Here is a 26,676-nt window from a genome sequence, read left to right on the forward strand (position 1 = left end):
CTCTGCATGAACATGCTGTAAATATTCATTTATCTATATAAAATAGTCTCTCGCTAAAGAAAGAGATTATTTAGTAAATTCAACATCATCGTTCTTCACTGGCAAAAAATCTGTAAATGAAACCATTATTTGCACCAATGTTAATTTATTCAAAGCTAATAACTGAAAACAAAATTACATTTCTTCATATTTTTGCTCAGTGTTTAAGAAAGGTTTTATGTTCCACACACTGTGGGAAATACTGTGTTAATATTTGTGTGTGGTATAACTGTTAGTGATGACATAGCTGCAGGCTTTTCTCTACCATCTCTGCACTTAGAAAAAACAGTGACTTCATTTTTTCCATCTGCCTGCAGAACTAAACTGAGGAAGAACAATTAAAGCTAGATATGAGCTGCCTTCCAGATCACATGCTTTAGCCCTGATAGCTGACAGCACAGGCAGATGATGAGGAGACTGTGAGACGTTAAACAGGCAGAATACAGAGCTCAGAGTTTTAAAAGATCAGCGTTCTGGTTTGTTGTTCTCAACGCTTCTTAAAACATGAGAAAATATTTACTGACCAATTTTTTCATTGAAGCCCTTCATTTCACTATAAACAACACCTTGGTGTGTAAATTGTGCTTTGATTGCTAATTTACTGTTTATAGTTATTAATGTGAAAAAGAAATGAAAAAGGACGACGAGTCGGTCCTTTTATGTGCAGGTAAATGAGGATGGAGAACAAGTGTGTCACTCTGAGCTGCCTGTACCAGCTGTGTGTGTGTGTGTGTGTGTGTGTGTGTGTGTGTGTGTGTGTGTGTGTGTGTGTGTGTGTGTGTGCGTGCGTGTGTGTTTTCCAAACTTAAAGCTCCTTTTTGTAACAATTATATCTGGAGGTACAGAACAACTTTTACAACCACAAGTCAGAACGGTGCTCTTAAGATGAGGCGAATCTATGACACCATGAATATATCAAAATGCTGACTGAGAAGATGACTCTCAGTCTGCAGAAGAAGAAAACTCCAGCAGGATCAAGATCCACAGGACACAACAACAAAGACAAAACTATGACCTGCAATGTTTCAGTCACTAAGCAACAGAGCACCTTTGTATATCACAGAGAAAGGTGGGAAAACAAAACAGGAAGAAGCTTAAATGTTTGCAGTGGACAGGAAATGTGAACACGTCACACAACTGCTGTGGTCAAAGCTACAGGAGCTGTTTGAGGTTGGTGTAAAAGGAAGGAAGCACAGAGAGGTGATAGAAGGAGGAGCTGAATATAAACTCTGGTCTTATCTACATTAAGTGCAGCTTCTCTTTGTTCTGCATTTATTATCAATGCAAAGTCGAACACTTTGAGATTAGATGCAGATCAGCGTGCAGGGCTGGACGTGAGGATGGGGCACTCTTTGCTCTGTTTGCTGGGGTTATTCTGTGAGTACAATACACACCTTTACTGTTTGAATGGCAGCGATGAAGGAGAATGTTTCTCACTGGTGACAATTACAGTGTATCACTGCTTTAACCTGTTTACCTGACAGCTTCAGCACAGCAGACTAGTGACTGTTTAAACTGTTGCATACATTACATTTACTGTTCACACTATTTAAACATTGTTTGACTTTTAATGTTTTTTTAAAGATTTCTTCATGTTTCCAGCCTGTTTGACAGCTAATAAAAACACATAAATTAGGTGATGAGTAATAACTGTGCAATCTGAAGATTTACCTTAAAAAAAGCCTCAGTTTATATATTTATTGTGATTTTGTCAGTTGTATAATGTCTGATGATGCTTCATTCATTATTTTAGTGCTCAGTACAGTCATCCATGGAAACACTGAAGGTGAGAAATGTTTTTTCTTCCATTTATATCATACGTGTTGATCTTAACTAGTATTTAGCTTCTCCTGTGTTTCTCTAAATGACGTCCTCTGTGTTATATTTTGTATCATAAACCAAACATTTCATTGAGATTATTGGTTAAAATGTTAATATAACCATGTTAAGTGTGTGAGCACTCAAGCACACACCCACGATACAAACTGTATATTTACTGAAGAGCTGTGGCTTCATACATGTGGATTTTCTTTTCATGTTTATCTGATCTGAAAATATCAACAGTGTGTGTAGTGCAGATTATCTCACTGAGTTATGTTGTTGGACTGTTTGCTGGATTATATAGTGGGATTTTTTTTTGATTAGCTCTTGGAGTTATAAAACACTGATGACAAATTAAAGGAAAATCCAATATCAAACATGGTAACCAAATGCTGCTCTGAGCTCAGCATAGAGTTTGTTACCTTCATCCCTCATTTGGTGTTTTGATTAGAAGCTGTCTAACACGTCACTCCAAAGGTCTGTGTAGATGTTCAGTGTGTTGAATTGTGTGGCTGCAAAAACTCCAACAGATGATTCAGATTATTTAAAATTTGCATCAAACATTCAGAGCATCAATTTTATACTTTTGATCTTTTTCTAAATGACAGAACTTTGGGTGAAGGCCACTCTGACAGCAGACAGATTAACCATACCAGCAGGGGGCAGTGTGACACTGACCTGTGATGTAAAACACTCTGCTGACTTTGAATATGACTGGTTCAAAAAAAACCCTTTAAACTCTGAGAAGACCACAGTAGCTGATGAATCAAACAGAGAACTCGTGACCTCTGACAGCGGCATCTACACCTGCAGAGGACGTATAAAACGGACAAATGCAATCACAGAAGAAAGTGATGATGTCATCATTCAGGAAACTGGTGAGTTTAAAATTTTAATCTGGATTAAACCAGTTTGGGTTCTTCAAAGTTTGAGAAAACTCACTCTAAAAAACTGGTAATGTAAAACATGAATGATGTGACCTCATCTTTTCTCTACAACGAATAATTATTTTTAAATATGTGAAATCTCTTAATGCAGCGTTTGTGACCTTTAAATTGTCTCAGAAAATTTTGTTCGTTTTGTATTTAATTAGTGGATAAATCATTGAACCTAATACAGCTGATTAAAGTTATTGATCTGAACTGTGCAGAAAAGAAAACATCAAACTTCTTCATCCTGTAATGTGATGAAAGATGAGGAACTAAATGCACTCTGAGACAGAAACACACACACACACACACACACACACACTGTAGCATCTAGTGTTCTGCTTTATTTGTGATTTGTGTTTCAGCTTCGTCTGTAATCTGTTTGTTTTAAATATTGAGTGAGATTATAAACCTGTCTTCAGACGAGTGTTAGTGTTTTTCTTTGATATGCCATCAAAAACATTTTCACTGTAGAACTGTGTGATAATATTTCAGCTAAAGGTGTGGAGGAAGAATTTCAACAAAGTTACTCTGAATACAACAGATTCATAACGATGGAGAAGATCTGTGGTGAAATAAAATTAAAGGAGGATGTTTAAACTACCACAAGTCAGAATGATGCTCTTAGGATGAGGCGAATCTATGGCACCATGAATAGTCCTGAATATGTTAAAACACCAGCGAGAGGGAAGTAAAACTCAACATAAGACACAAGAAACAAATGACCACCTAAATAAAATGTTACATTAAAATTACCACAATAAAACAGGAAGTGTAGATTAATAACTAAACAGGGAAACAGACACAGTAATAAAGTTAACAAATGGGAACTGACACAGGAGGATGAGACAGGAAACACTGATGGAACAAATGAAACTCTGAGACTAAATTACAAGAAGAACTAAAGGCTCTAAAAATGCTCAAAAATAAATAGAGATCTTTAAAAAAAACTGCAAACATGAACAAACAAAGAATTCAACCTCAAAAAACTCAGAAACACAAAGTCAGAACCAGGATCACGACACACTCCAGACTTATATCCTCTTTAGATTCATCAAAAATCCTGTGATAAACTGATGGCATGAGCTGTAGCTGACCAATGGGAAACAGCTGGATTAATCAGCTAATAATGACATTGTTCAGGCAGAGGGATACAATAAATATATATGAGATTCTATAAGAAAGAAAAATATCTGAGAAAATATGTTAAAAACAAACATTACTGTGGTTAATCAGCCAACACTGATCAGCCAGACACACATTACAAGCTGAGGCAGGACCAAAGAAACGGGTGATGCATTAATGCAGCGTCCAAACACCTCCCATCCCCTGGAGGAGCAGCTGGCCCAACAATCAGGAGGTTTCTAGGGATCTGCTTTTAATTATAGAGCCAACAAGCAAACAGGATATTAGCTATTACAATATTTATTCCTCATGACGAGGCACAAACACTATTTATGGGGGTACCGGCAATCTACGGTTGTGGGTTAGTACCAGTTTTCTTAAAGTTATTCAGATTTGTTGCCCACTTTGCAAAAAGAGGGATTAGGGTAGCATGACCACACCTGAAGACGACCATGAAGAGTTAAGTGTCAGATGTTATGACCCACACTGTCAGTCAACCTGAGCCGACAGAGCAGGAGGGGTCCAGCAAACTGTATCAGCAGAAAAGGACAAAACTCACAGAAGGACCACAAAGAGGCCCCGGGGCCCATGATGATCACGTAATTATTAACGGGCCCAACCAGGGATTAGTAACTAAATACAGCCAGGTGTGTAAAGACTTTCATATCCTGAAGGCAGACATTTTTATCTGTGACGGCCGAATAATAATAATAATAATGACAATAATAATAATAATAATAATAATAATAATAATAATAATAATAATAATAGTAATAATAATGATAATAATAATAATAATAATAATAGTAATAATAATGACTGACAGGTGTGTGGTTTGCTATTTTCAGGTATGTACTACAGATGTGAGCAGCACGTGTGTTTTCTGTATATTTTGCAGTTACTGGGTGATCAGACCTCTGTACTGGTGTTAGTGACTCAGTCCTGGTAGAAAACTGGTCACAGGTTTCACTGACTGCACACAGACACTCGGACATGGCAAAGCTCCTGATAAGCTAAGACATGGTCACAACCTGTGAAGCAATGAATTCTTTAAACATTTCATTGATACAATAATGGTGCAAATAATGTGTGAAATTCACATGTATAAATCACCAATCTTAGCCAAGGTAATGAAAGTTTTACTTTAACTTTCTTTCTGAAAATAATTCATATTTATTTACCGCATCCCTCCACCTGAACAATGTCATCATAAGGTGATAAACACAGCTATGTTTCAGGGGAGGGGCACCAGGTCAGGGCTTGGCCTTTCCTGTCAGTAGATTTAGAGTCAGTCAGGTGAAAACATCCAGTTTCCCACTCCGACATCTCCGTTCTGGGTATCAGGCTCCCAGCCTTCACCACTGCATGATTGTGATTTGGTATAAAATTATGTTACTTTTATTATCCCCCATAAATGACCTGACAGGTGGGGCCATAAATGACTTTTTCATATAAATGATCATCACCTTGAGCTCCATTCTGAAAATAAATATGGAAATAATAGTGAATGTTTTCATTAATGCAGTGTTTGCTCACCTTTCCTTGTTACTGGAAACCACTTCATCCTCTTTTATATATTTGAATCAGTGGATAAATGCTTGAAATGAGTTCAGCTGTTTTAAAGTTATTGATCTGAACAGAAAGGTGAACATAAAACATTCATTTCAGATTCAGCTACAGGGATGATCAAAATGTTCATTCCCTTTGTGTCCTAACTGAGAAATTTTGCTGTGGAAAGTTTCCAACAGGATCGATGTGACACTGCAGCACAGCTGGTCTCAGATATTCACTGGTGAGACAATCACTCTCAGATGTGAGATTCAGGGAGGTGAAGGAAAGGTGTGGAAATATGAATGGACAGCACCCAACACAAACAGCCCTCCAACATCCAGTGAATACAGGATCAGCAGAGTTTCAGTGTCCCACAGTGGAGACTACAGATGTCGGGGTAGCAGTGACTATCTCTTAACAGGATGGAGTGTCACACTGACAGTTTCATGTAAGCTGCTCTACAATTCAAACTGAAGTTTTCTGTTTTCATTTCTACGTCTGTTTAAACTCAACATCAAGAAACAATTCAGACCCTCCAAGAAACTCACTGTGCAAACAGACAAACAGCTGAGTGCACTGTGACTCTGAAATAACTCATTTAAAGGGGAATGAAACGAGATGACAGTTTTAATGAATAAATAATAAATCAGGTGCATCTGTAGTGTAGTTTTCAAGTAAGACAGATCACCTGTGTCACAGAGCCACAGTGAGAGCAGAGAGGACAAACACAGCAGTGATACCAGCAGTTCTTCAGTCTGTCTTTCAGTGAGGATACAAATACCAAGACACAGTTTATGAAATTTGGTGGAGCCAAAGAAAGAAGCCGTTTAATTTTACTGTGGATGCAGATTCGTTTTTAAAAACTCTGCTGACAAATGTTTTTACTAAAGAAAAGCTTTTATCACTCATGTTTAGATTTTCATCATGTTTCTTGCATTAAGGCTTTGTGTTTCCCTGCATGAATTAAACATCTCTTTATAAAAGTAGACCAGTGTTGCATTCTGGGAAACCCAGCAGAATTTGCAGCTCATGAGCATCATATGCTGCACCTTTATTCAGCTTTATTCAGCTTTTTCACCTCATATAAGCTAAACCAAATCCTCCAACATGGCCTCATTTCATTTATCTTATTTTAATGTTGTAGCCAAATCCCAAAGATAAAGATTGACATTTAATGAACACTGATGTGGGTGAATAGGCTCGGTGTAAATATGATGCAACTCCCTTGAATTCCCACAGGAATAACAGACACCATTCAGTGTAGTGTCACTTTAGAGTATTAAAGGGAAATGTAGAGAGGAAAAAAAACATCTAAAAGTAATTTGTATGTCCAACATTTGTCTTTGAATAGATGAAGAATAAATCAAAGAGAATCTGTAGTGTAGTTTGTATGAAGACAGTCTAATGTGTCACATGCAGGTAAATATTTTGTGTTTGGTGCTAGAAGCTAAATGACTGAGTGAATGTGTAAAGTGTGATCATTTCTATCACAAAGTTCTTCCTTAAGAAAGTGACAATCTGATCAACTTTTTCCTGTAAACTCCACAGCAAGTAAACCCAGAGCCACACTGACAGCACAAAGTTCAGTCCTACCAGCAGGGGGCAGTGTGACACTGAGCTGCTCTGTGGAGGGCTCTGCTGGCTGGAAGTTTGACTGGTTCAGACGTGATTCAGTCTCTTCTAAAGCTCAGCTCATGAGAGGAAATGAAGCAAACAGAGTTATTAGTGTCTCACAAGGAGGTCTGTACCACTGCAGAGGAGGGAGAGGAGATCCAGTTTACTACACAGAGGACAGTGCTCCAGTTATGATTGGTGAATGTTAAGTTTTGTTCTGAAATGAAACAAATTCATGATTAATGTAAAAGTAGTACCTGATAAAAATGAAAGTTTTGTTTCCTGATATTCTTTTATTATCTTTTTTTGTTTGTTTGTTTGTTGGGGAACAGTTCAGGCTGTTGTGAAAGTGCAGCAGAGTTGGTCTCAAATGTTCACTGGTGAGACAATAACCTTAAAATGTGAAATAAAGGAAGGTGAAAACAGGGAGATGAAATATGAATGGAAGTTACCTCGCAGAAACACCCCCAACACAAACAGCCCTCCAACATCCAGTGAATACAGGATCAGCAGAGTTTCAGTGTCCCACAGTGGAGACTACAGATGTCGGGGTAGCAGTGACTATCTCTTAACAGGATGGAGTGATGCCTTCACACTGACAGTTTCATGTAAGTTGGACCATGATTCATGCTGACATTTAATGTTTTCATGTTTACATCTGTCTTAACAGGAAAACTGTTACTGCAAACTGAAAGCGAGAGTTCAAGAACCGATAAGTGGGATCGATAAGCAGGCAGAGACTAATGATTCCCAGGACTTTGACTACTGGGAACCAGTTCTCTACTCCCATCCCTACATGCAGGATTACTAATTACTGTTTGTGTTTGATAGGTTTGTAGCATAAACCTATTCGCTGGAACGTTCAGGACAATTTGCTACACAGCAGAAACAAGACACAAGTAGGCAAAGTTCTTTGTAGTACTCATGCATGAGGGAGGCCTGCCTGGAGCCAAGTGTCGTTCCACCCACTTGACCTCCGCCAGACTCTCAGCTAGGTTCCCCATAGCACTCCTTTTATTGCGGTTACATGAATATGCATAGGTTCATTAACATATAACGGCTTACATAGGTATACATGTGAACAAAGAATACCTTGTGTGTGTGTGTGTGTGTGTGTGTGTGTGTGTGTGTGTGTGTGTATATGTGTGGGGTCAAAATGTGACCCCGTGAAGACTCCCCAAAGCTGGTGCCAGGAGTCTAGCGGTACATCTGAACAAAAGGCTCTTACACTCAAACAGATATACGTATGTTTGCTATACCATATATCAGCAAGAGAAGATAACGACCTCTCCTAGGAGGTGTGTGATCTATGCCAGAACACTCTGAAGAGGAGTGAACACACTCCCCTCTTCATGCTACACAGCGTTGTTACAGACCTCCTGGGATGAGACATTCTTTCAATATGCCATCAACTATATACTTCTAAACACAAATGATTACATGTTTCTTAATACAAATGACAATAATAAAATATAAACCCAACAGTGTTTGTAGATAAATTAATCAGTGTTTAAAGTGTGATCAGTACTGTAACAAGTTCATTCTTTATTATGTTTGAATGTTTTCTTATTTTGTTTCTTCAACAGCAAGTAAACCCAGAGCCACACTGACAGCACAAAGTTCAGTCATACCAGCAGGGGGCAGTGTGACACTGAGCTGCTCTGTGGAGGGCTCTGCTGGCTGGAAGTTTGACTGGTTCAGACGTGATTCAGTCTCTTCTAAAGCTCAGCTCATGAGAGGAAATGAAGCAAACAGAGTTATTAGTGTCTCACAAGGAGGTCTGTACCACTGCAGAGGAGGGAGAGGAGATCCAGTTTACTACACAGAGGACAGCCAAGAAATTCAGATTAACACAACTGGTGAGTTTGGATTCAGCAACAATGTTGAATAGATTGAGGATTGCGGATTACCATGAAGGCCAAACAGCATTACATTTCATGGTAACCTCTTTGGCATTGTAATAATGCTCTTATTGGAAATGGTTGAACATGAATAGTCATGTAAAATGTGGAGTCTAGAGAATCAGTGTCAGGAATGTGATCCAAGGAGGGGAGACTAGGTGGGATTATGAATGTGAAACAATCATTTTCAGCAAATCTCCAAATCAAATAAATAAATTCACAATTAGTTCTGTAGCAATTCTACAAGTAACACTGCAAGTAGTATAGAACAGGAGTCACAACATCAAACCACAGAGCAGAGTCATGCTGACAGTTTCTGACAGGAAACAGAAAATCTCAATGTAAACATCAGTTTTTGTGTTTTTTATATTAAGATTTGACATGTTTATATAGTAAAAGTTTATAAAGCAGATTTACTGAAGTCAACATTTTGTGTTCATTGTGGGGAGTCAAGTCATCTAAACACAGCAGGAGTTGATTCAAAGTGATTTCTAGTCGAGGGAAAAAGATGAACTGGATCTTTTTCAAGAGAATTTTTATAAAATGATGTTATGAAATTTAAAATATAATTAAGGTTTATTGTTTATTTATTTATTTATTGTTGTTGCTGTTATGGCAGGATTTTCATCTCCTGTGTGGTTGATGGTTGGACTGGTTTGTGGAGTCTCTCTCATTATTATTCTCCTGCTCTTGTTGTATCGCTGCAGACAGTCCAAGTGTAAGAGCCTCTTCTTTTCATGCTGTATTAGAGTTTATTTACTACACACACTTTAATTATTCACACATATACATGTATTCTGATCTCATGACAAACAATAACAATTCACATCACAAACATGTGTAATAACATTTGTCTCTTTCACAGATTCCTGCTTCACCAGGTTGGTAAAATACTTTTTATTATTATTTTAAACAAACATCAGTTACTTTTGAGTTTATTGTGTTTATTTCATGTTTCAGGTCGATCCAGTCTGAGAGTCACAGTCCGGGCTCCTCCACAAATCATGGAGTCAACCAGAATGAAACTCATGAATTCAACTCTCTTCATCCTGGTCAGCACTTAAACCGATCTTTATTATCATTATTAATATTGACTTTTCATTCAGTCTCCATTAACAGGAACATTTCTTAGGTTCAGTTTGTGCTCAGCAGTTTTTCAAAGAACATTTATCAAAATCCAGTTGGACAAACATCTAAATAACCAACTGACTACATGCACAAAAGATCAGAAACAAACAGGATTTTACAACCTGATTGTTTCTTTAACTCGACTGAAAGAATCCACAAATGTTATTGTTTCATATCAGAACAACACAAACAGTAACACCATGATGGGTTCATGCTCTGAAAATATCTGATATTCCTGGATTTGACTTAAACACAACTAATAAAACTGTTTCTTTGACTGATGACATTAAAATCAAACTCTGACTCTGGTTTCTTTTCATAAAGGTGATGCTAACCTCTATGAATCCATCACACAAGAGGAAGACACTGGAACTGGTACAGTTCATATTTGGAAAAGCTCAGAGCAGCTAGAGATGCAAGAAGCTTTTGATTTGAGGAGACTAACTGCATTTGATGTGTTTACAAACATGTTTATGTTTCAGGTGCAGATGAACCCCGAGACGTCACATACTCTGTTATTACACTTCAAAACTTTGGAAAGAAGAGTGAGTACACAAAACACTCAGTGTGGAAAAAAAATCTGGAAAGTTTTTAAAGTGCTTAAGATGTTTTAATTATTTTCATGTATCTGATCATCTTAACAGGGAAGCATCATAAACCAGAGCAGAGTGCTGTTTACTCTGAGGTGAAGACGGGAGCTGCAGGTACAGTCACAACAGTCTCATTCAGTGTTTGTACTTGAATGTGTCATCACATCATTATATTGCAGGTAATTATAGGTCAACATGGAGTTTAGTTATTCACTTACCAAGCTTAGCTACTACATACGACCACTACACATCAGCAGAGTTGAATCTTATACACATCGAGGGCCGTTCAGAGTTTAGTGTAAGTTTGTCTGCTTCATATACAGAATGATATTGTTATTGTACAGTATGGTATTGTCCATCTATATGTCCCCAAACTAAATAGTTTCTCTCATGTTTTTACTCTGTAGTAATGTTCTTGTCATCATATCTGTGCTGAACAAATGTGTCCTGAGCTCTGACGTCTCTTTTAGAGGACAGTCTGATGTATGCTGAGGTCAAACAGCCCAAAAAGAAAAGCCAAGAAAAACAAAGGTGAGCAAAGTCTGCCATCATCTCCACTGAATATTGTTCAACATGTTTATCTGCTCTTAAAATGTAAATCTGTTTATATTAATATTTATATTTATGTATTCATTAGTTGGTTAATAAAATCTATCATACTCTTTTATCTTTGCATTAGTGGAGACATCCAGTATCCTCCTGGTTAATGATATTATTGTTTTCAATGATCTTCTCTTCATTCACAGGAAAATCAAGTCCTGCAGCTGATGCAGCAGTTTATTCTGAAGTCACATCAGGAAGCTCTCTCAGTAATTCTGCTGCCATGCAGGCTGATTTATTCTTCACATTATTAAATGTCTTCAGCTCATAATATCTTTACATGTTGGAAATCACTTTGTCTTTTTGTGCTTGTCTTACAGGTCAGTGAGGAGAGCTGTAGCAGCAAAGCCAAGAAGAAGCTTTTTATGAAGCCACTCTTGCTCCTCTGCTCCCCAAATATCAGACATGCTCAGCTTTATGTACAGTTACAATATTACATCATAATATCAGACATATTACTCTCTTATAGCATAAAACAAATGGAGGTGTATTCATATTTAATATTCATGCTCTGTACATTCAGTTATATTTCATAAAGACTTTGTAATAAACCTTGAATGTATCTAACATGTTCCAACAGCAGTGAGAACAAAGTGTGAAATATGTGATCTTTAGTATCTGACAGCACAACTTAAAGTCAGTGTTTGCAGTGTTTCACAAGTAAATACTGATCTGGGACCAACAAATACTTTAACTGTGTTTGTCTAAAGATCTCGTACGTTATATAAATAAGAAATATATGATAGGCAGTGAATACATTTGAATATATGAATACATGTGTTTTATGTATCTATTTTGTCTCTGATCTTTTTATTCATCTATTAGAAGGGAAAAAGTAAAATCTTTTTAAAGTTAAACTTTTAATGTTTATGTTTGATTTTTTTTTCCTGTATGAGATTATCCACAAACTAACAACACAAACATGTAAACAGTTTGCATCAGCGTTGTCATGGAAACCTGAAATAAACAGATGTGAGTATGATTTGCACAGTGGTCACTAACAGTACAGAGATGACAGCAGTCTGCATGTATCTGACACAGAGGACTGTGAAGTAGAACATTTACAGAGAGAAGCTCTCTGTGTGCTGCTGTCACAGGATGCAGTTAAAGGAAAAGAGAACTTGTACATGTGGTAAATCAGCACGACTCAGAGAAGTCGCAGTATTATAATTTTCCATAACACTCACTTTTGAGCATTAACTGTTCACACAAGAATTTATTAATATGACACAAATATCAGAGCTAAAAATCCAGACAGGTTCAACAGAGAACAATACAGAAACAAAACATCTCTTTGACCCTGCAGAGTCTCATTCTTTAGTCACAGTAAGGTGGGATCCTGTCAGGAGGAGGGCACAGGTCAGGGTCCTGCTCACTCAGGTGTACACTTAACCAGCTGGGTCGAGCTAGCTTGGCATTTTCCTCTGCAAAATCACCATAAACACTGCTGATCATGTGCTCTAATAACTCAACTGTATGTGCTGTAGATGGGTTTCCCTCTTCACTATCAATCATGACCTTGTCTTATAAAGTGGGAGAGCAACAAGCACACTGGTGACTTTTTATTTTGTCCTGTCACCATTTGTAACTAATTTGTTGACTTTCAGTTATTTTAGTTTCCAATAAAATCTCATTTTTAATCATGTTCTGATGTTATATGGTCTGAATGCAGTCCTGTGTTCCTGTTGATTTAATTAAGTGGTAAATGCAAAAGTAACAGCATGTTTTATGATGTATTTAATCAATTATGAATGCAACAATGGGAGCGATATGTTGTAACTTTTATTTATCAAATACCAGACAGTTATAAAATACAAAGGTACATACAGAAAGGATGATCTCCCCCCAACTCTCCCCATCTCCTGGTAATTGGAAAGTAAATATACTACAGAACGATGTGTTAACCCACACACTTAAAAAAAAAAAAAAAATTAATTAAAAACCAGCAAGGTGCTAGTGCTAATCCTTGTAAATTAATATTAATATTAATGGCTACTTGCTCCTCATTCCGAGTAAATACTAGAGTATCTTAAATGAAGTAATCTTTTGAGATGTGACAGCAACTGCCGGTAGAAACAGAAGAGTTTGTGCACAGTCGTATAATAGACTACAAAGAGATTTCTCTAGCTGGTAGTTTTTCTAAGTATTTAAGCAATGGTTTCCAGTGAACAAAGACTCTATCAGACGAGCCTCTGAGGGAAAATTTTATCTTCTCCACTTTTAGGAGAACGACTCAGAGAAGCTCATGTGGAGTTCTGATTCCCATTTCATCTCAGCACTATGGAAAAAGATTCACTGGGTGGAGAAACTAGTTTGTAAAGGTAAGCGATGTGGACCTTTAACAGGGTATTAGCTTTAAGAACCAAGTCTATTCTGGTGGGAGTTGGAATATGTGGGAATGAAGTTGAGTGTTTTTTTTGCAAAATGTCGCAGCTGGAAATAGCGAAGAGAATCAGATTAAAGCGAGAAACAAATTGATCAAAACTTGTTATTTGTGACCAAATTTTTAAAGTTCCAGCAACAACTGGGTTGGAAGATAAGCTTAATGAGGGTGACTGTAAGGCATCGCGCGCTAAAGCACGTAACAACGAGGATCAGGAGGCCACTTCGCTCTGGCACCAATTGGTTTGAGAGGACGTCCACCACGATAATATTTTATGCATGTTGGATGCCCAATAATAACTAATTAGATTGGGCAGCACTAATCCTGCTCTATCCCTATAGAGAAGCGAGCGACTAGCCCTTGGACGTTTGCCGACTCAAATGAAAAATGAAATAGCTTCATTTATAGCTGTAAAAAATGATTTAGGAAGATAAATGGGCAAACACTGAAAAACATTTAGATATCTTGGTAATACGTTCACTTTTTATACTTTGCATCCTACCAGCTCGGGACAGCGGTAAGTAGTTCCATCTTTGTAGATCAGACTTAACCTTTGTTGTTAGTAAGATTCTGTTCTCGCATTGTTCGCAGCAGGCCCGGCCCTAACCAATCTGGTGCCCTAGGCAAGATTTTAGGTGGTGCCCCCCTACATCGGCAGTGTAGTGTATGTACTCACAAGAAACCGAATAGCTTTGTCTTTGACCTTTTTTTTTTACTTAAAGAAAGCAAATTCACAATCAGAATAATTAACAAGATAAAAAAATATATGAATAAATAAATGAATACAAAAAATAAAAAATGAATATATGAAATACAATAAATTTTACATACATAAACACAATAAAACGTGTCAACAAGTTGGATAAAATAAATTAAAAATACAATATAAATAAGGCACTGCACAAAACAAGATATTAAATAAACCAGTATGACTTTAACAACTATATTACAAAAAAGGGGATCCTACAGAGTTCTCTAGTTGTGCTTTTTAATACTGCATTAACTAGAATGACTTACAAATTACTGTACACCACCCCCTCATCAACCTCACATCACCTGCTACAGCCTTACTCTCCTAGTCTTTCTTGCAGCAAAGTCATCTACAACATCATCATATGACAACTGATTTGAGACCACATGATTTATGCTTATGATGGAAAGTCCACTGAGACGTTCTTGCATCATAGTAGATCTCAGGTAGGTTTTAATGAGTTTGAGCTTAGAGAAGCTTCTTTCAGCAGCAGCCACTGTAACAGGAAGAGTGGCAAAGATTCTCAGAGCAACCCACATGTTGGGGTAAATTTCTGCCAGCTTCTTCTCATGCAGGAAGGTCAAGAGTTCCATGTTTGTCATGTTCTTTGATGGCAATGGTGGGAAATTCTGCATTTCCATTGCAAGTTCTGTGCCATTAATGTCCGGCTGGCTGTCATGGGTCAGAGTAGTACTCAGTGTTTGGCACTGCTGTAGCAGCTCTTCTTTTTGTAAGTTGTGGAAATTGAGGAGTACTCCAAACTTGTCATTCACCTCTCCAAGGTTCTGAAATCTCTCATCAAGTGAAGAGATGGCTGTATCCACTACCACATTAAAAAATGTGGTTTCCATTTTTTTAAGTGCATCTTGTATGGGCTCATCTGGAGACTCATAACCGAAGTGCCTTTTGGTGGTTCTCAATCGCTTTTGTTTGAGTTCAGCCTCCACATTCATTTCTTCACACATCTCCTTTGCCGTTGTCTGTGCATCAGAAAATCCAGTGTTTCTGTAGCTGGTGAGGGAATCTTTGGTTTTCTTCAGCAAGTCGACAGCCACATCTAGCTGCATGGAGGGCGACTGCATGAGTTTACTCACATACTGGATCTTGCTGAGAATGTCATACCAGATGGCTGTACAAATGCAAAAACGATAGGATCCAATCTCCTCAGCCAAAGACTGGGCTTCAACTCTGACCACAGGGTCTGTAGCTGTTTCCCTCACCTCCAGAAGAGCCTCTCTGACTTGCCGAGCCGGATATCTGACTGCCTCAATGCTTTTTATCCTGCTTTCCCATCTGGTCTCAGCCCATGATTTCAAGGTGGTTTTCACATGTTTCAGGAGAACACCCCACCTATGGGTGGAGGCTGAGAAGAGCTTGAATAATTTTGCTAAATGCCCAAAGTAGCCAAGGGCATCTGGTGAGCTTTTTGCAGCATCAGCTACTACCAGATTTAAAGTGTGGGCATCACATGGGACCAAAAAAGCTCTTGAGTTTAGCTGAAGCAACCTTGCCTGAACACCTTTATTTTTTCCCTTCATGTTGGCCCCATTGTCATAGGACTGTCCTCTGCAGTCTTCAAAAGGAATGTTAAGCTCCTCTATCCGTTTTAGGATGAGAGTTGACAAATGATCTCCTGTTGATTCCTCTGCAACAAGAAAGCCCAGGAAATGCTCTTTAACTTGTGGTATGTCTTCTTGTGACACTATCCTGACTATGACAGAGAGCTGTTCCTTATGACTCAGATCAGGTGTGCAATCTAAAATGATGGAGAAATACTTTGATGTTTTGATATCTTCCACAATGCGTTTTATTATTCTTGAACTGATGGTGTCAATCAGTTCATTTTGGATTGTTTTTCCCAGATAATGTATGTGACTGCCAGCTCCACTTTCTACTCTACTGACATGCTGCTTCATCACTGGATCAAATTTGGCCATAAGCTCCACTTCTTTCAGAAAATTGCCATTGTCTGGTTTATTTAATGTGTCTGTGGACCCCCTGAAAGCCATGTTTCTTTCAGCTAAGGACTGAATTATTGCCACCAAACGATGTAGAACTTCACGCCACCTTTTTCTCTCAGCCTCAGCAAGTGCCATCTCTTGTTTATCTATTGTGAGTCCTTTCGCAAAACGGACCTCCAAGTCCTTCCATGTTGCCATGTGAGCATTATGCTCCTGGCTATCCTCATGGACCTTGAGCAAGTGGCTTGCATTTTTCCAGTCCTTCAGACCTTCCCTACTCAGTTTGTAATCTCTCTTGGAAAACATTTTGCAGCAGAAGCAGTGCAAGCTATCCTCTTTTTTCGAATACATAAGCCAGGTTCTTCTCACCTTTTCCCCATTGATTAAGAGTCTGTTAAAATAATCATGCTGACACCTTCGCCCGTCTTTCTGTTTCGGGAATGTGAAGTCACTATCAATTACAAATGGACCTCTGTGAACTAACTCTGTTCGTACCTTTTCAGTTAAAGCAGAAGGCCAGTCAGCAGGGTCTATTGGTGCAGCAGGAAGACCGCTTGATGCTGCTGCATCACTGCTGGGTTGTGCTGCTGAGGTGGAGGCAACAGGAAGATCGCTTGATGCTGCTGCAAAACTGGTGGGTTGTGCTGCTGAGGTGGAGGCAACAGGAAGACCGCTTGATGCTGCTGCATCATGGCTGGGTTGTGCTGCTGATGCTGCATCACTGGTGGGTTGTGCTGCTGAAGTGGAGGCAGCAGCGGTAGATGTGGTAGATGGCCCAGGGGTGGGATTTAGAAACTTCAACAGTGCATCTGAAGAGAGGAGTATGTGACACCACTGAGTATTAAAGTCTAATAATAAAAACATATGATTCCAGGAATAAAATGAAATGATATAATATAAATGAAAAACCAAAGAGATATATGTATGATGTTAACTGATATGCAAATTAGATTAGATTCAATTTATTGTCATCATTACAGTGAAATGCTGAATAGCAGAATGCAAAGTAACAGTATAATATCATATGAGAATGTTATGTTATGATTATCTTTGACTGAATCACAGCAGTGCTCATATTAAAAAACAGCATTCCCTCTCATGTGATATTGCTTAATTAACATTAATGATGTGCACTTTAACAACTAGGCTTACAACTATAATATATACAGGGGTGGAAAAGTGACTATTACCTGCAGGGTAAACGTTAGCTAACCAGAAGGCAATAACAATGTAAACAAAAAACACCTGCTTAAAAGATGAATACAAATGAGGAATGGTGGGAAAGGTGGGAGTACTGTAATTACCTAACGTTACATTATTATTTTCCATAACAATTTAGCCCCCTCCACAATATTAACTGACGTTAAAACAGTTAACTAGCTATTTATTGATTAGCAATTAGCGAATCATGTAACATTAGCTTAATGCTAAAAATTTAGGTTACTATCACATTCAGACAAATAATTTCATGTAGGCTAACGTTACCTACCTCTGTCTTTTTCTCGTTTCTCCTCCTCTTCTTTTCTCTTTTTTCTTCCCTGGGCACCTGACAGTTTTGGCCGTTTTGACATCTTGTGTTGATTTTTTGATGTGGTGACGTCCAAAAGGAACCATGATACGGGAAGGGAGGGGGCGCACCGTGCGGGGGGGGCGTAATGTTGTAACAAATAATATTTCTATTAAATAAGCTTTACTTTGCATTTTAATTAACGTGGGATTATTTTTTGTATTTAGAAATAATAGTACCAACTTTTTTTTTTTTTTTTCAACATTTGTGGCACTGGCGTGGCGCCCCCTGATGGACGGCGCCCTTAGCATTTGCCTATACGGCCTATGCCACGGGCCGGCCCTGATAACAATATCATTCTGTATATGAAGCAGACAAACTTACACTAAACTCTGAACGGCCCTCGATGTGTATAAGATTCAACTCTGCTGATGTGCAGTGGTCGTATGTAGTAGCTAAGCTTGGTAAGTGAATAACTAAACTCCATGTTGACCTATAATTACCTGCAATATAATGATGTGATGACACATTCAAGTACAAACACTGAATGAGACTGTTGTGACTGTACCTGCAGCTCCCGTCTTCACCCCAGAGTAAACAGCACTCTGCTCTGGTTTATGATGCTTCCCTGTGAAGATGATCAGATAAATGAAAATAATTAGAACATTTTAAATATTGTAAAAACTTCCCAGGCTTTTTTCTACACTGAGTGTTGTGTGTACTCACTCTTCTTTCCAAAGTTTTGAAGTGTAATAACAGAGTATGTGACGTCTCGGGGTTCATCTGCACCTGAAATATAAAAATGTTTGTAAACACATCACTTGCAGTTAGTCTCCTTAAATCAGAAGCTTCTTGCATCTCTAGCTGCTCTGAGCTTTTCTAAATATAAACTGTACCAGTTCCAGTGTCTTCCTCTTGTGTGATGGATTCATAGAGGTTAGCATCACCTTCATGAAAAGAAACCAGAGTCAGAGTTTGATTTTAATGTCATCAGTCAAAGAAAGATTTTTATTAGTTGTGTTTAAGTCAAATCCAGGACTATCAGATATTTTCAGAGCATGAACCCATCATGGTGTTACTGTTTGTGTTGTTCTGATATGAAACAATAACATTTGTGGATTCTTTCAGTCGAGTTAAAGAAACAATCAGGTTGTAAAATCCTGTTTGTTTCTGATCTTTTGTGCATGTTGTCATGGTCCTGGGCCACGTTGGCCCAGTATTCTGTGTTTTTGTACTTTTGTTCTTTCATTATGCCATGATTCCTAGGTTCTGTTAAGATGTCCCTTATTTTGGTTACCCTCTGTGTGCTCCTCTGTGTGCTCCTCTGTGTATCTGTGAGCCCTCGTCTCCCCTCCTTGTGTTTTATTCCATGTTTTCCCCAGCCCGTTATGTCTGTGCTCTCTCCTCCTGTCTGAACCTCTGTACTTCCTGTCTCCCGTCAGTGTTGCGTTTTCTCCTGCCTTGTCTTGTTATGATTATCAGTGTCACCTGTGTTCCTCGTGTGCTCCCACTTCCCTCGTTAACCCTCTGTGTATTTATGTCTGCGTCTCTTTCAGTTCGTTGTCGCGTTCTCCCTCATTCATGGCCGTGTGTTTCTCTGTGCATTAGTGTATTATTTCCCAGTGTAGTTCCTTATCAGTTTGCTTCACCGTTTTTCTGTCCAGCAATAAAGCTGTGTTTTGAGTTTATTCCTGCTTCCGTGAGCTTGCGTTTGGGTCCACTTCCTGCCTGCCACACAGCCGGTGTTCATGACAGAAGAACGCGACCACGACATGGACCCAGCAGCTCACAATCCCTCCGCTGAACTCCGCGAGGATTTAATTTACACAGTGGAGTATCACTGTCAGGAGTGGGCAGCGCTGCCAGGAGAAGAATATCGGGAGACCGTAGCCATCCGTTTACAGAGGATGGTGTCCGGACTCCCATGGCTATTCGGCGCGCTACACCCCCACATCCAGGACTTCCTTATCTCCACCCGCCCCGGAGCTGCCGCTCCAATATGAAGAGTCGGAGGATGTTCAGCCCGGTCCACTGGAGGACTCACGGCCCGGCTCGTCTCCTCCCCCTTCTCGGCGAAAACGGCGTTCGCGCCGCCGTCGCTCCAGTACTGCTGAGCAGGCTTCACCCGTGGGTGAGAGTGACTGTGCGTCGCACACTCAGCCCAAGTTTTCTGATCCCGGACTTCATGACTTATGCACTACTGTGAGTAACTCTGTTTTGCCCGCCATTGTGTTACCTGAATCGGATAACTCCGCCACTTTGTGTTTGAACTCTAGAGACACTATACAGCGAGGCACCTCAGTGTCAGATTATTCACCAGGTGCTTGCGCTAGTAATCTTTGTGTTTTTGAGCCATCAGATTCTTGCAATGCTCGTCGTGTTTCCTCTGAGTTAGCCAGTATGAATGTTTCACCTGTGGAGTTAACTGAACCAAAGACTGTTGTCCTACACCAGACTCACCTACATACTGCTACTAGCATTGTAGCCCCGCAGAACTGTTTTAATCAGCCTGTATGTTCTGAGGTTTCCCAGTCTGAGCGCAGCCACACACCACCACCACCACCACCACCATCAGCTCTAGATGTAACAGTGCATGCTGTGGAGCACAAACCATCCGAGACTGAGTGTTCTATAGCTGATGCTCCTTCAAATGACTGTTTCATGTTCCAGCCCGTTTTGTCTTTAGACATTTCTGATATTTCTCAGCCAACTTCTCAACCAGTCACTGCTCTCTCAGCTCCCCAAAGAGTTACTGTGAATGAGGCCTGTGTTGCTGAGCAAGCCAATTTACCGTGTACTCCTAGCGTTCTGCCTGGGCCAGGTGACACAGAGACTATTAGCCATTCCTCTGCTATGAACAGTTTAATCTTTAAACCAGCTCTTGTATCTGTGACTCCCAGTGTTGCTCCGTCAGTTTCTCAGGCTGTGAGTTTTTCTGTGCCACAACTTGAAAGGGCTAACTCGGACCCTACATGTGATACCTCACCTTCTCCCGTGCCTGCTAAGCAGGAGACTATTTCTGTTTTTCCTCGTGGACTCCTTGCAACTGTGTATTCAATGCCCGCTAAGGTTAAGAGCCGCAAGGTGTCATCTGCTATACATAGACTGGCAAAAGAATTTAGTTTGAGCACTGCAGAGCTGGTTGCACAGGTTAACTTTTCTGTTCCCCGGTCATGTCAGTTTAACTCTGTGCGCCATGCTTTTCGGCCAAGTTTCATGGACTCTGTGTGTACTACGTCTCGAGCTACATCCTGTACAACTGTGTGTAGTGTTGCTTCACACCCAGGTTATCCAGACACTACTTGTGTGAATTCCCCAGTACCTGTGACTGCTCCTAAACTCACTCTTCCTAAGACTGCTAATTATGACATGGACAACTTAAGTACAGCAGAGTTGCTTGAACCAGCCCACCATAAGTCGTGGTTTGCTGAAACTGTGTTTGGCACCATTAACCTAGTTTACCCAGTGACTGTTACTGTTTCTGTGCTTCGCTCTCCACCTCCAGTTCCTATACCCAGGGCAGCTCGGGCCCAGCTTCCCCTTGCACCCGTATCAGTTCCTCGGGTGAGGGTGGCTGAGGTCCAGCTGGTCCCTGCTTCTGTCTCCAGCCTGGCAGAGGCTCCATTCATCCCGGCACCCGTACTTGCTCCTCGGGTGGGGTTGATGGACACCCAGCCATTGCCAGCACCTGTTCCGGCTCCCCGGGTGAGGTCAGCTGTGACCCTGCCGACTCCTGCACCCGTCTCAGTTCCTCGGGTGGGAGCAGCAGAGGTCCAGCTAGGTCCTGCACCTACGCCGGCTCCCAGGGTTAAGGCTGCAAGAGCCCAGTTCGTCCCTGCACCCGTATCTGTTCCTCGGGTGGGGATGGCTGGTGTTCGGCCAGGCCCTGTACCCATTCCTGTTCCCCGGAGGAGAGCAGCCAGGAGTCAGACACCTGCTCAGTCACCAGTTCAACTACCTGCTGATCCACCAACATTACAGCCATTGTTACAACCACCACTACAACTGGCACTTTTGTCCATAGCGCAGTCGTTAGCTCAGTTATTAGCACAGTTTCCTGTTTTGTCACCAGCTCAGTTAGTGGCTCTGCAACCCGTTCAGTTACTGCCACCCTCTGCTAGAAGCTTTTGTGAGCCCACTCAGCCAGCTGAGGACTGCGTGGTGCTGACAAAGCTTGGACAGACTGTTTGCACTGCACAGCCCCAGCCGCTGCATCCTAAGCCGACTGCGTGCCCTGTGCAGCTACAGTTAGCGTCCACTGAGCCAGAGGTCTCCGCACCTGCTGGCTCTGCATCTCTTCTCGCTGGCGGTTCAGGAGAACCGCTCCAGCCATCCCTGGTCTCTGCTGGGGGTTCAGGAGAACCGCTCCAGCCGCTTCTCGTCTCCGCTGGCGGCTCTGGTCAGCCCGCCAGCACTCCTCGTCTCCGCTGGGGTTCAGGAGAACCTCTCCAGCCGTCCTCGTCTCCGCTGGCGGCTCTGGTCAGCCCGGCCAGCACCTCCTCGTCTCCGCTGGGGGTTCAGGAGAACCTCTCCAGCCGTCCCTCGTCTCCGCTGGCGGCTCTGATCAGCCCGGCCGGCACCTCCTCGTCTCTGCTGGAGGTTCAGGAGAACCTCTCCAGCCGTCCCTAGTCTCCGCTGGCGGCTCTGGTCAGCCCGGCCAGCACCTCCTCGTCTCCGCTGGGGGTTCAGGAGAACCTCTCCAGCCGCTCCTCGTCTCCGCTGGCGGCTCTGATCAGCCCGGCCAGCACCTCCTCGTCTCCGCTGGCGGCTCTGGTCAGCCCGGCCAGCACCTCCTCGTCTCCGCTGGGGGTTCAGGAGAACCTCTCCAGCCGCTCCTCGTCTCCGCTGGCGGCTCTGGTCAGCCCGGCCAGCACCTCCTCGTCTCCGCTGGGGGTTCAGGCGAACCTCTCCAGCCGCTCCTCGTTTCCGCTGGAAGGTCCAATTCGCCGTCGCCTGGTCCAGCCTCTGCATCAGCCTCTGCATCAGCCTCTGCATCTGCCTCTGCATCGGCTCCGCCCGCGCCTGGTCCGGCCCCTGCATCGGCTCCGCCCGCGCCTGGTCCGGCTCCGGCTTCTGCTCCGCCCACGCCTAGTCCGGCTCCGGCTTCTGCTTCTGCTCCGCCTACGCCGTCGCCTGGTCCGACTCTGTTGTCTGGTCCCACCTCGTCTGGTCCTGTGCCCACCAAGCCTCGACCGGTACGCCCGACGCTTGAGAGCCGCCGTCTTCCACGCGGTCGGCCTCCGGACCCGCTCTGTAGCCGCCGCCGTCTTCCACGCGGTCGGCCTCCGGACCCGCTCTGTAGCCGCCGCCGTCTTCCACGCGGTCGGCCTCCGGATCTGTTCTGCCGCCACTGCCACTTTTCATGTGGCCGGCCCCCGGAACAGCCACGCTGAACTTTTCTGCTGTCGCCCCCCTGAGTTGACCTTCTGCCCTTTTTGGACTTTGCTTCCTTGTTTTGACCTGTTTTGTGTATTTGTGGACTTGGTTTTTGGTATCTTGCTCCTTGTGTTTCGTTTGGTTTCGGTCCCGCCGTCCTGGTCCCCCGCCTCCCGCCCTGGGTGGGTTGTTTTCTGTTTTTTCTTGTCTTTTGGTTCTTGGGTTTGGGCTGTCGGGGGCCAGCCCTTGAGGGGGGGTGATGTCATGGTCCTGGGCCACGTTGGCCCAGTATTCTGTGTTTTTGTACTTTGTTCTTTCATTATGCCATGATTCCTAGGTTCTGTTAAGATGTCCCTTATTTTGGTTACCCTCTGTGTGCTCCTCTGTGTATCTGTGAGCCCTCGTCTCCCCTCCTTGTGTTTTATTCCATGTTTTCCCCAGCCCGTTATGTCTGTGCTCTCTCCTCCTGTCTGAACCTCTGTACTTCCTGTCTCCCGTCAGTGTTGCGTTTTCTCCTGCCTTGTCTTGTTATGATTATCAGTGTCACCTGTGTTCCTCGTGTGCTCCCACTTCCCTCGTTAACCCTCTGTGTATTTATGTCTGCGTCTCTTTCAGTTCGTTGTCGCGTTCTCCCTCATTCATGGCCGTGTGTTTCTCTGTGCATTAGTGTATTATTTCCCAGTGTAGTTCCTTATCAGTTTGCTTCACCGTTTTTCTGTCCAGCAATAAAGCTGTGTTTTGAGTTTATTCCTGCTTCCGTGAGCTTGCGTTTGGGTCCACTTCCTGCCTGCCACACAGCCGGTGTTCATGACAGAAGAACGCGACCACGACATGGACCCAGCAGCTCACAATCCCTCCGCTGAACTCCGCGAGGATTTAATTTACACAGTGGAGTATCACTGTCAGGAGTGGGCAGCGCTGCCAGGAGAAGAATATCGGGAGACCGTAGACATCCGTTTACAGAGGATGGTGTCCGGACTCCCATGGCTATTCGGCGCGCTACACCCCCACATCCAGGACTTCCTTATCTCCACCGTACGCATCCGCCCGGAGCTGCCGCTCCAATATGAAGAGTCGGAGGATGTTCAGCCCGGTCCACTGGAGGACTCACGGCCCGGCTCGTCTCCTCCCCCTTCTCGGCGAAAACGGCGTTCGCGCCGCCGTCGCTCCAGTACTGCTGAGCAGGCTTCACCCGTGGGTGAGAGTGACTGTGCGTCGCACACTCAGCCCAAGTTTTCTGATCCCGGACTTCATGACTTATGCACTACTGTGAGTAACTCTGTTTGCCCGCCATTGTGTTACCTGAATCGGATAACTCCGCCACTTTGTGTTTGAACTCTAGAGACACTATACAGCGAGGCACCTCAGTGTCAGATTATTCACCAGGTGCTTGCGCTAGTAATCTTTGTGTTTTTGAGCCATCAGATTCTTGCAATGCTCGTCGTGTTTCCTCTGAGTTAGCCAGTATGAATGTTTCACCTGTGGAGTTAACTGAACCAAAGACTGTTGTCCTACACCAGACTCACCTACATACTGCTACTAGCATTGTAGCCCCGCAGAACTGTTTTAATCAGCCTGTATGTTCTGAGGTTTCCCAGTCTGAGCGCAGCCACACACCACCACCACCACCACCACCATCAGCTCTAGATGTAACAGTGCATGCTGTGGAGCACAAACCATCCGAGACTGAGTGTTCTATAGCTGATGCTCCTTCAAATGACTGTTTCATGTTCCAGCCCGTTTTGTCTTTAGACATTTCTGATATTTCTCAGCCAACTTCTCAACCAGTCACTGCTCTCTCAGCTCCCCAAAGAGTTACTGTGAATGAGGCCTGTGTTGCTGAGCAAGCCAATTTACCGTGTACTCCTAGCGTTCTGCCTGGGCCAGGTGACACAGAGACTATTAGCCATTCCTCTGCTATGAACAGTTTAATCTTTAAACCAGCTCTTGTATCTGTGACTCCCAGTGTTGCTCCGTCAGTTTCTCAGGCTGTGAGTTTTTCTGTGCCACAACTTGAAAGGGCTAACTCGGACCCTACATGTGATACCTCACCTTCTCCCGTGCCTGCTAAGCAGGAGACTATTTCTGTTTTTCCTCGTGGACTCCTTGCAACTGTGTATTCAATGCCCGCTAAGGTTAAGAGCCGCAAGGTGTCATCTGCTATACATAGACTGGCAAAAGAATTTAGTTTGAGCACTGCAGAGCTGGTTGCACAGGTTAACTTTTCTGTTCCCCGGTCATGTCAGTTTAACTCTGTGCACCATGCTTTTCGGCCAAGTTTCATGGACTCTGTGTGTACTACGTCTCGAGCTACATCCTGTACAACTGTGTGTAGTGTTGCTTCACACCCAGGTTATCCAGACACTACTTGTGTGAATTCCCCAGTACCTGTGACTGCTCCTAAACTCACTCTTCCTAAGACTGCTAATTATGACATGGACAACTTAAGTACAGCAGAGTTGCTTGAACCAGCCCACCATAAGTCGTGGTTTGCTGAAACTGTGTTTGGCACCATTAACCTAGTTTACCCAGTGACTGTTACTGTTTCTGTGCTTCGCTCTCCACCTCCAGTTCCTATACCCAGGGCAGCTCGGGCCCAGCTTCCCCTTGCACCCGTATCAGTTCCTCGGGTGAGGGTGGCTGAGGTCCAGCTGGTCCCTGCTTCTGTCTCCAGCCTGGCAGAGGCTCCATTCATCCCGGCACCCGTACTTGCTCCTCGGGTGGGGTTGATGGACACCCAGCCATTGCCAGCACCTGTTCCGGCTCCCCGGGTGAGGTCAGCTGTGACCCTGCCGACTCCTGCACCCGTCTCAGTTCCTCGGGTGGGAGCAGCAGAGGTCCAGCTAGGTCCTGCACCTACGCCGGCTCCCAGGGTTAAGGCTGCAAGAGCCCAGTTCGTCCCTGCACCCGTATCTGTTCCTCGGGTGGGGATGGCTGGTGTTCGGCCAGGCCCTGTACCCATTCCTGTTCCCCGGAGGAGAGCAGCCAGGAGTCAGACACCTGCTCAGTCACCAGTTCAACTACCTGCTGATCCACCAACATTACAGCCATTGTTACAACCACCACTACAACTGGCACTTTTGTCCATAGCGCAGTCGTTAGCTCAGTTATTAGCACAGTTTCCTGTTTTGTCACCAGCTCAGTTAGTGGCTCTGCAACCCGTTCAGTTACTGCCACCCTCTGCTAGAAGCTTTTGTGAGCCCACTCAGCCAGCTGAGGACTGCGTGGTGCTGACAAAGCTTGGACAGACTGTTTGCACTGCACAGCCCCAGCCGCTGCATCCTAAGCCGACTGCGTGCCCTGTGCAGCTACAGTTAGCGTCCACTGAGCCAGAGGTCTCCGCACCTGCTGGCTCTGCATCTCTTCTCGCTGGCGGTTCAGGAGAACCGCTCCAGCCATC

At 42.8% G+C, this 26,676-nt stretch overlaps 1 protein-coding gene, 1 long non-coding RNA gene and 1 other non-coding gene across 3 annotated transcripts; 2 read left to right on the forward strand and 1 right to left on the reverse strand.

Annotated features, from left to right (window-relative positions):
* The first annotated feature begins 1,138 nt into the window (after positions 1-1,138).
* On the forward strand, positions 1,139-2,527 carry LOC109201644 (uncharacterized). Its single transcript, XR_002061707.2, has 3 exons — positions 1,139-1,416; positions 1,793-1,825; positions 2,469-2,527. It is a non-coding gene; the product is annotated as an uncharacterized LOC109201644 (long non-coding RNA).
* A 4,689-nt stretch (positions 2,528-7,216) lies between these two features.
* Positions 7,217-7,516, forward strand: LOC102079547 (uncharacterized). Its single transcript, XR_003217495.1, has 2 exons — positions 7,217-7,277; positions 7,412-7,516. It is a non-coding gene; the product is annotated as an uncharacterized LOC102079547 (transcript).
* Positions 7,517-15,693: 8,177 nt separating this feature from the next.
* Positions 15,694-18,239, reverse strand: LOC109201598 (endochitinase A). The gene is made up of 3 exons (XM_019357359.2): positions 17,883-18,239; positions 16,889-17,202; positions 15,694-16,077 (listed from the first exon to the last, which is right to left on the reverse strand). The coding sequence occupies exons 1-3, from the start codon at positions 17,962-17,964 to the stop codon at positions 16,039-16,041; spliced, it is 435 nt and encodes a 144-aa protein (XP_019212904.1). The 5' UTR covers positions 17,965-18,239; the 3' UTR covers positions 15,694-16,038.
* Positions 18,240-26,676: the final 8,437 nt, after the last annotated feature.

The sequence above is a fragment of the Oreochromis niloticus genome, unplaced genomic scaffold (assembly GCF_001858045.2).
Source record: "Oreochromis niloticus isolate F11D_XX unplaced genomic scaffold, O_niloticus_UMD_NMBU tig00001146_pilon, whole genome shotgun sequence".
Taxonomy (NCBI): domain Eukaryota; kingdom Metazoa; phylum Chordata; class Actinopteri; order Cichliformes; family Cichlidae; genus Oreochromis; species Oreochromis niloticus.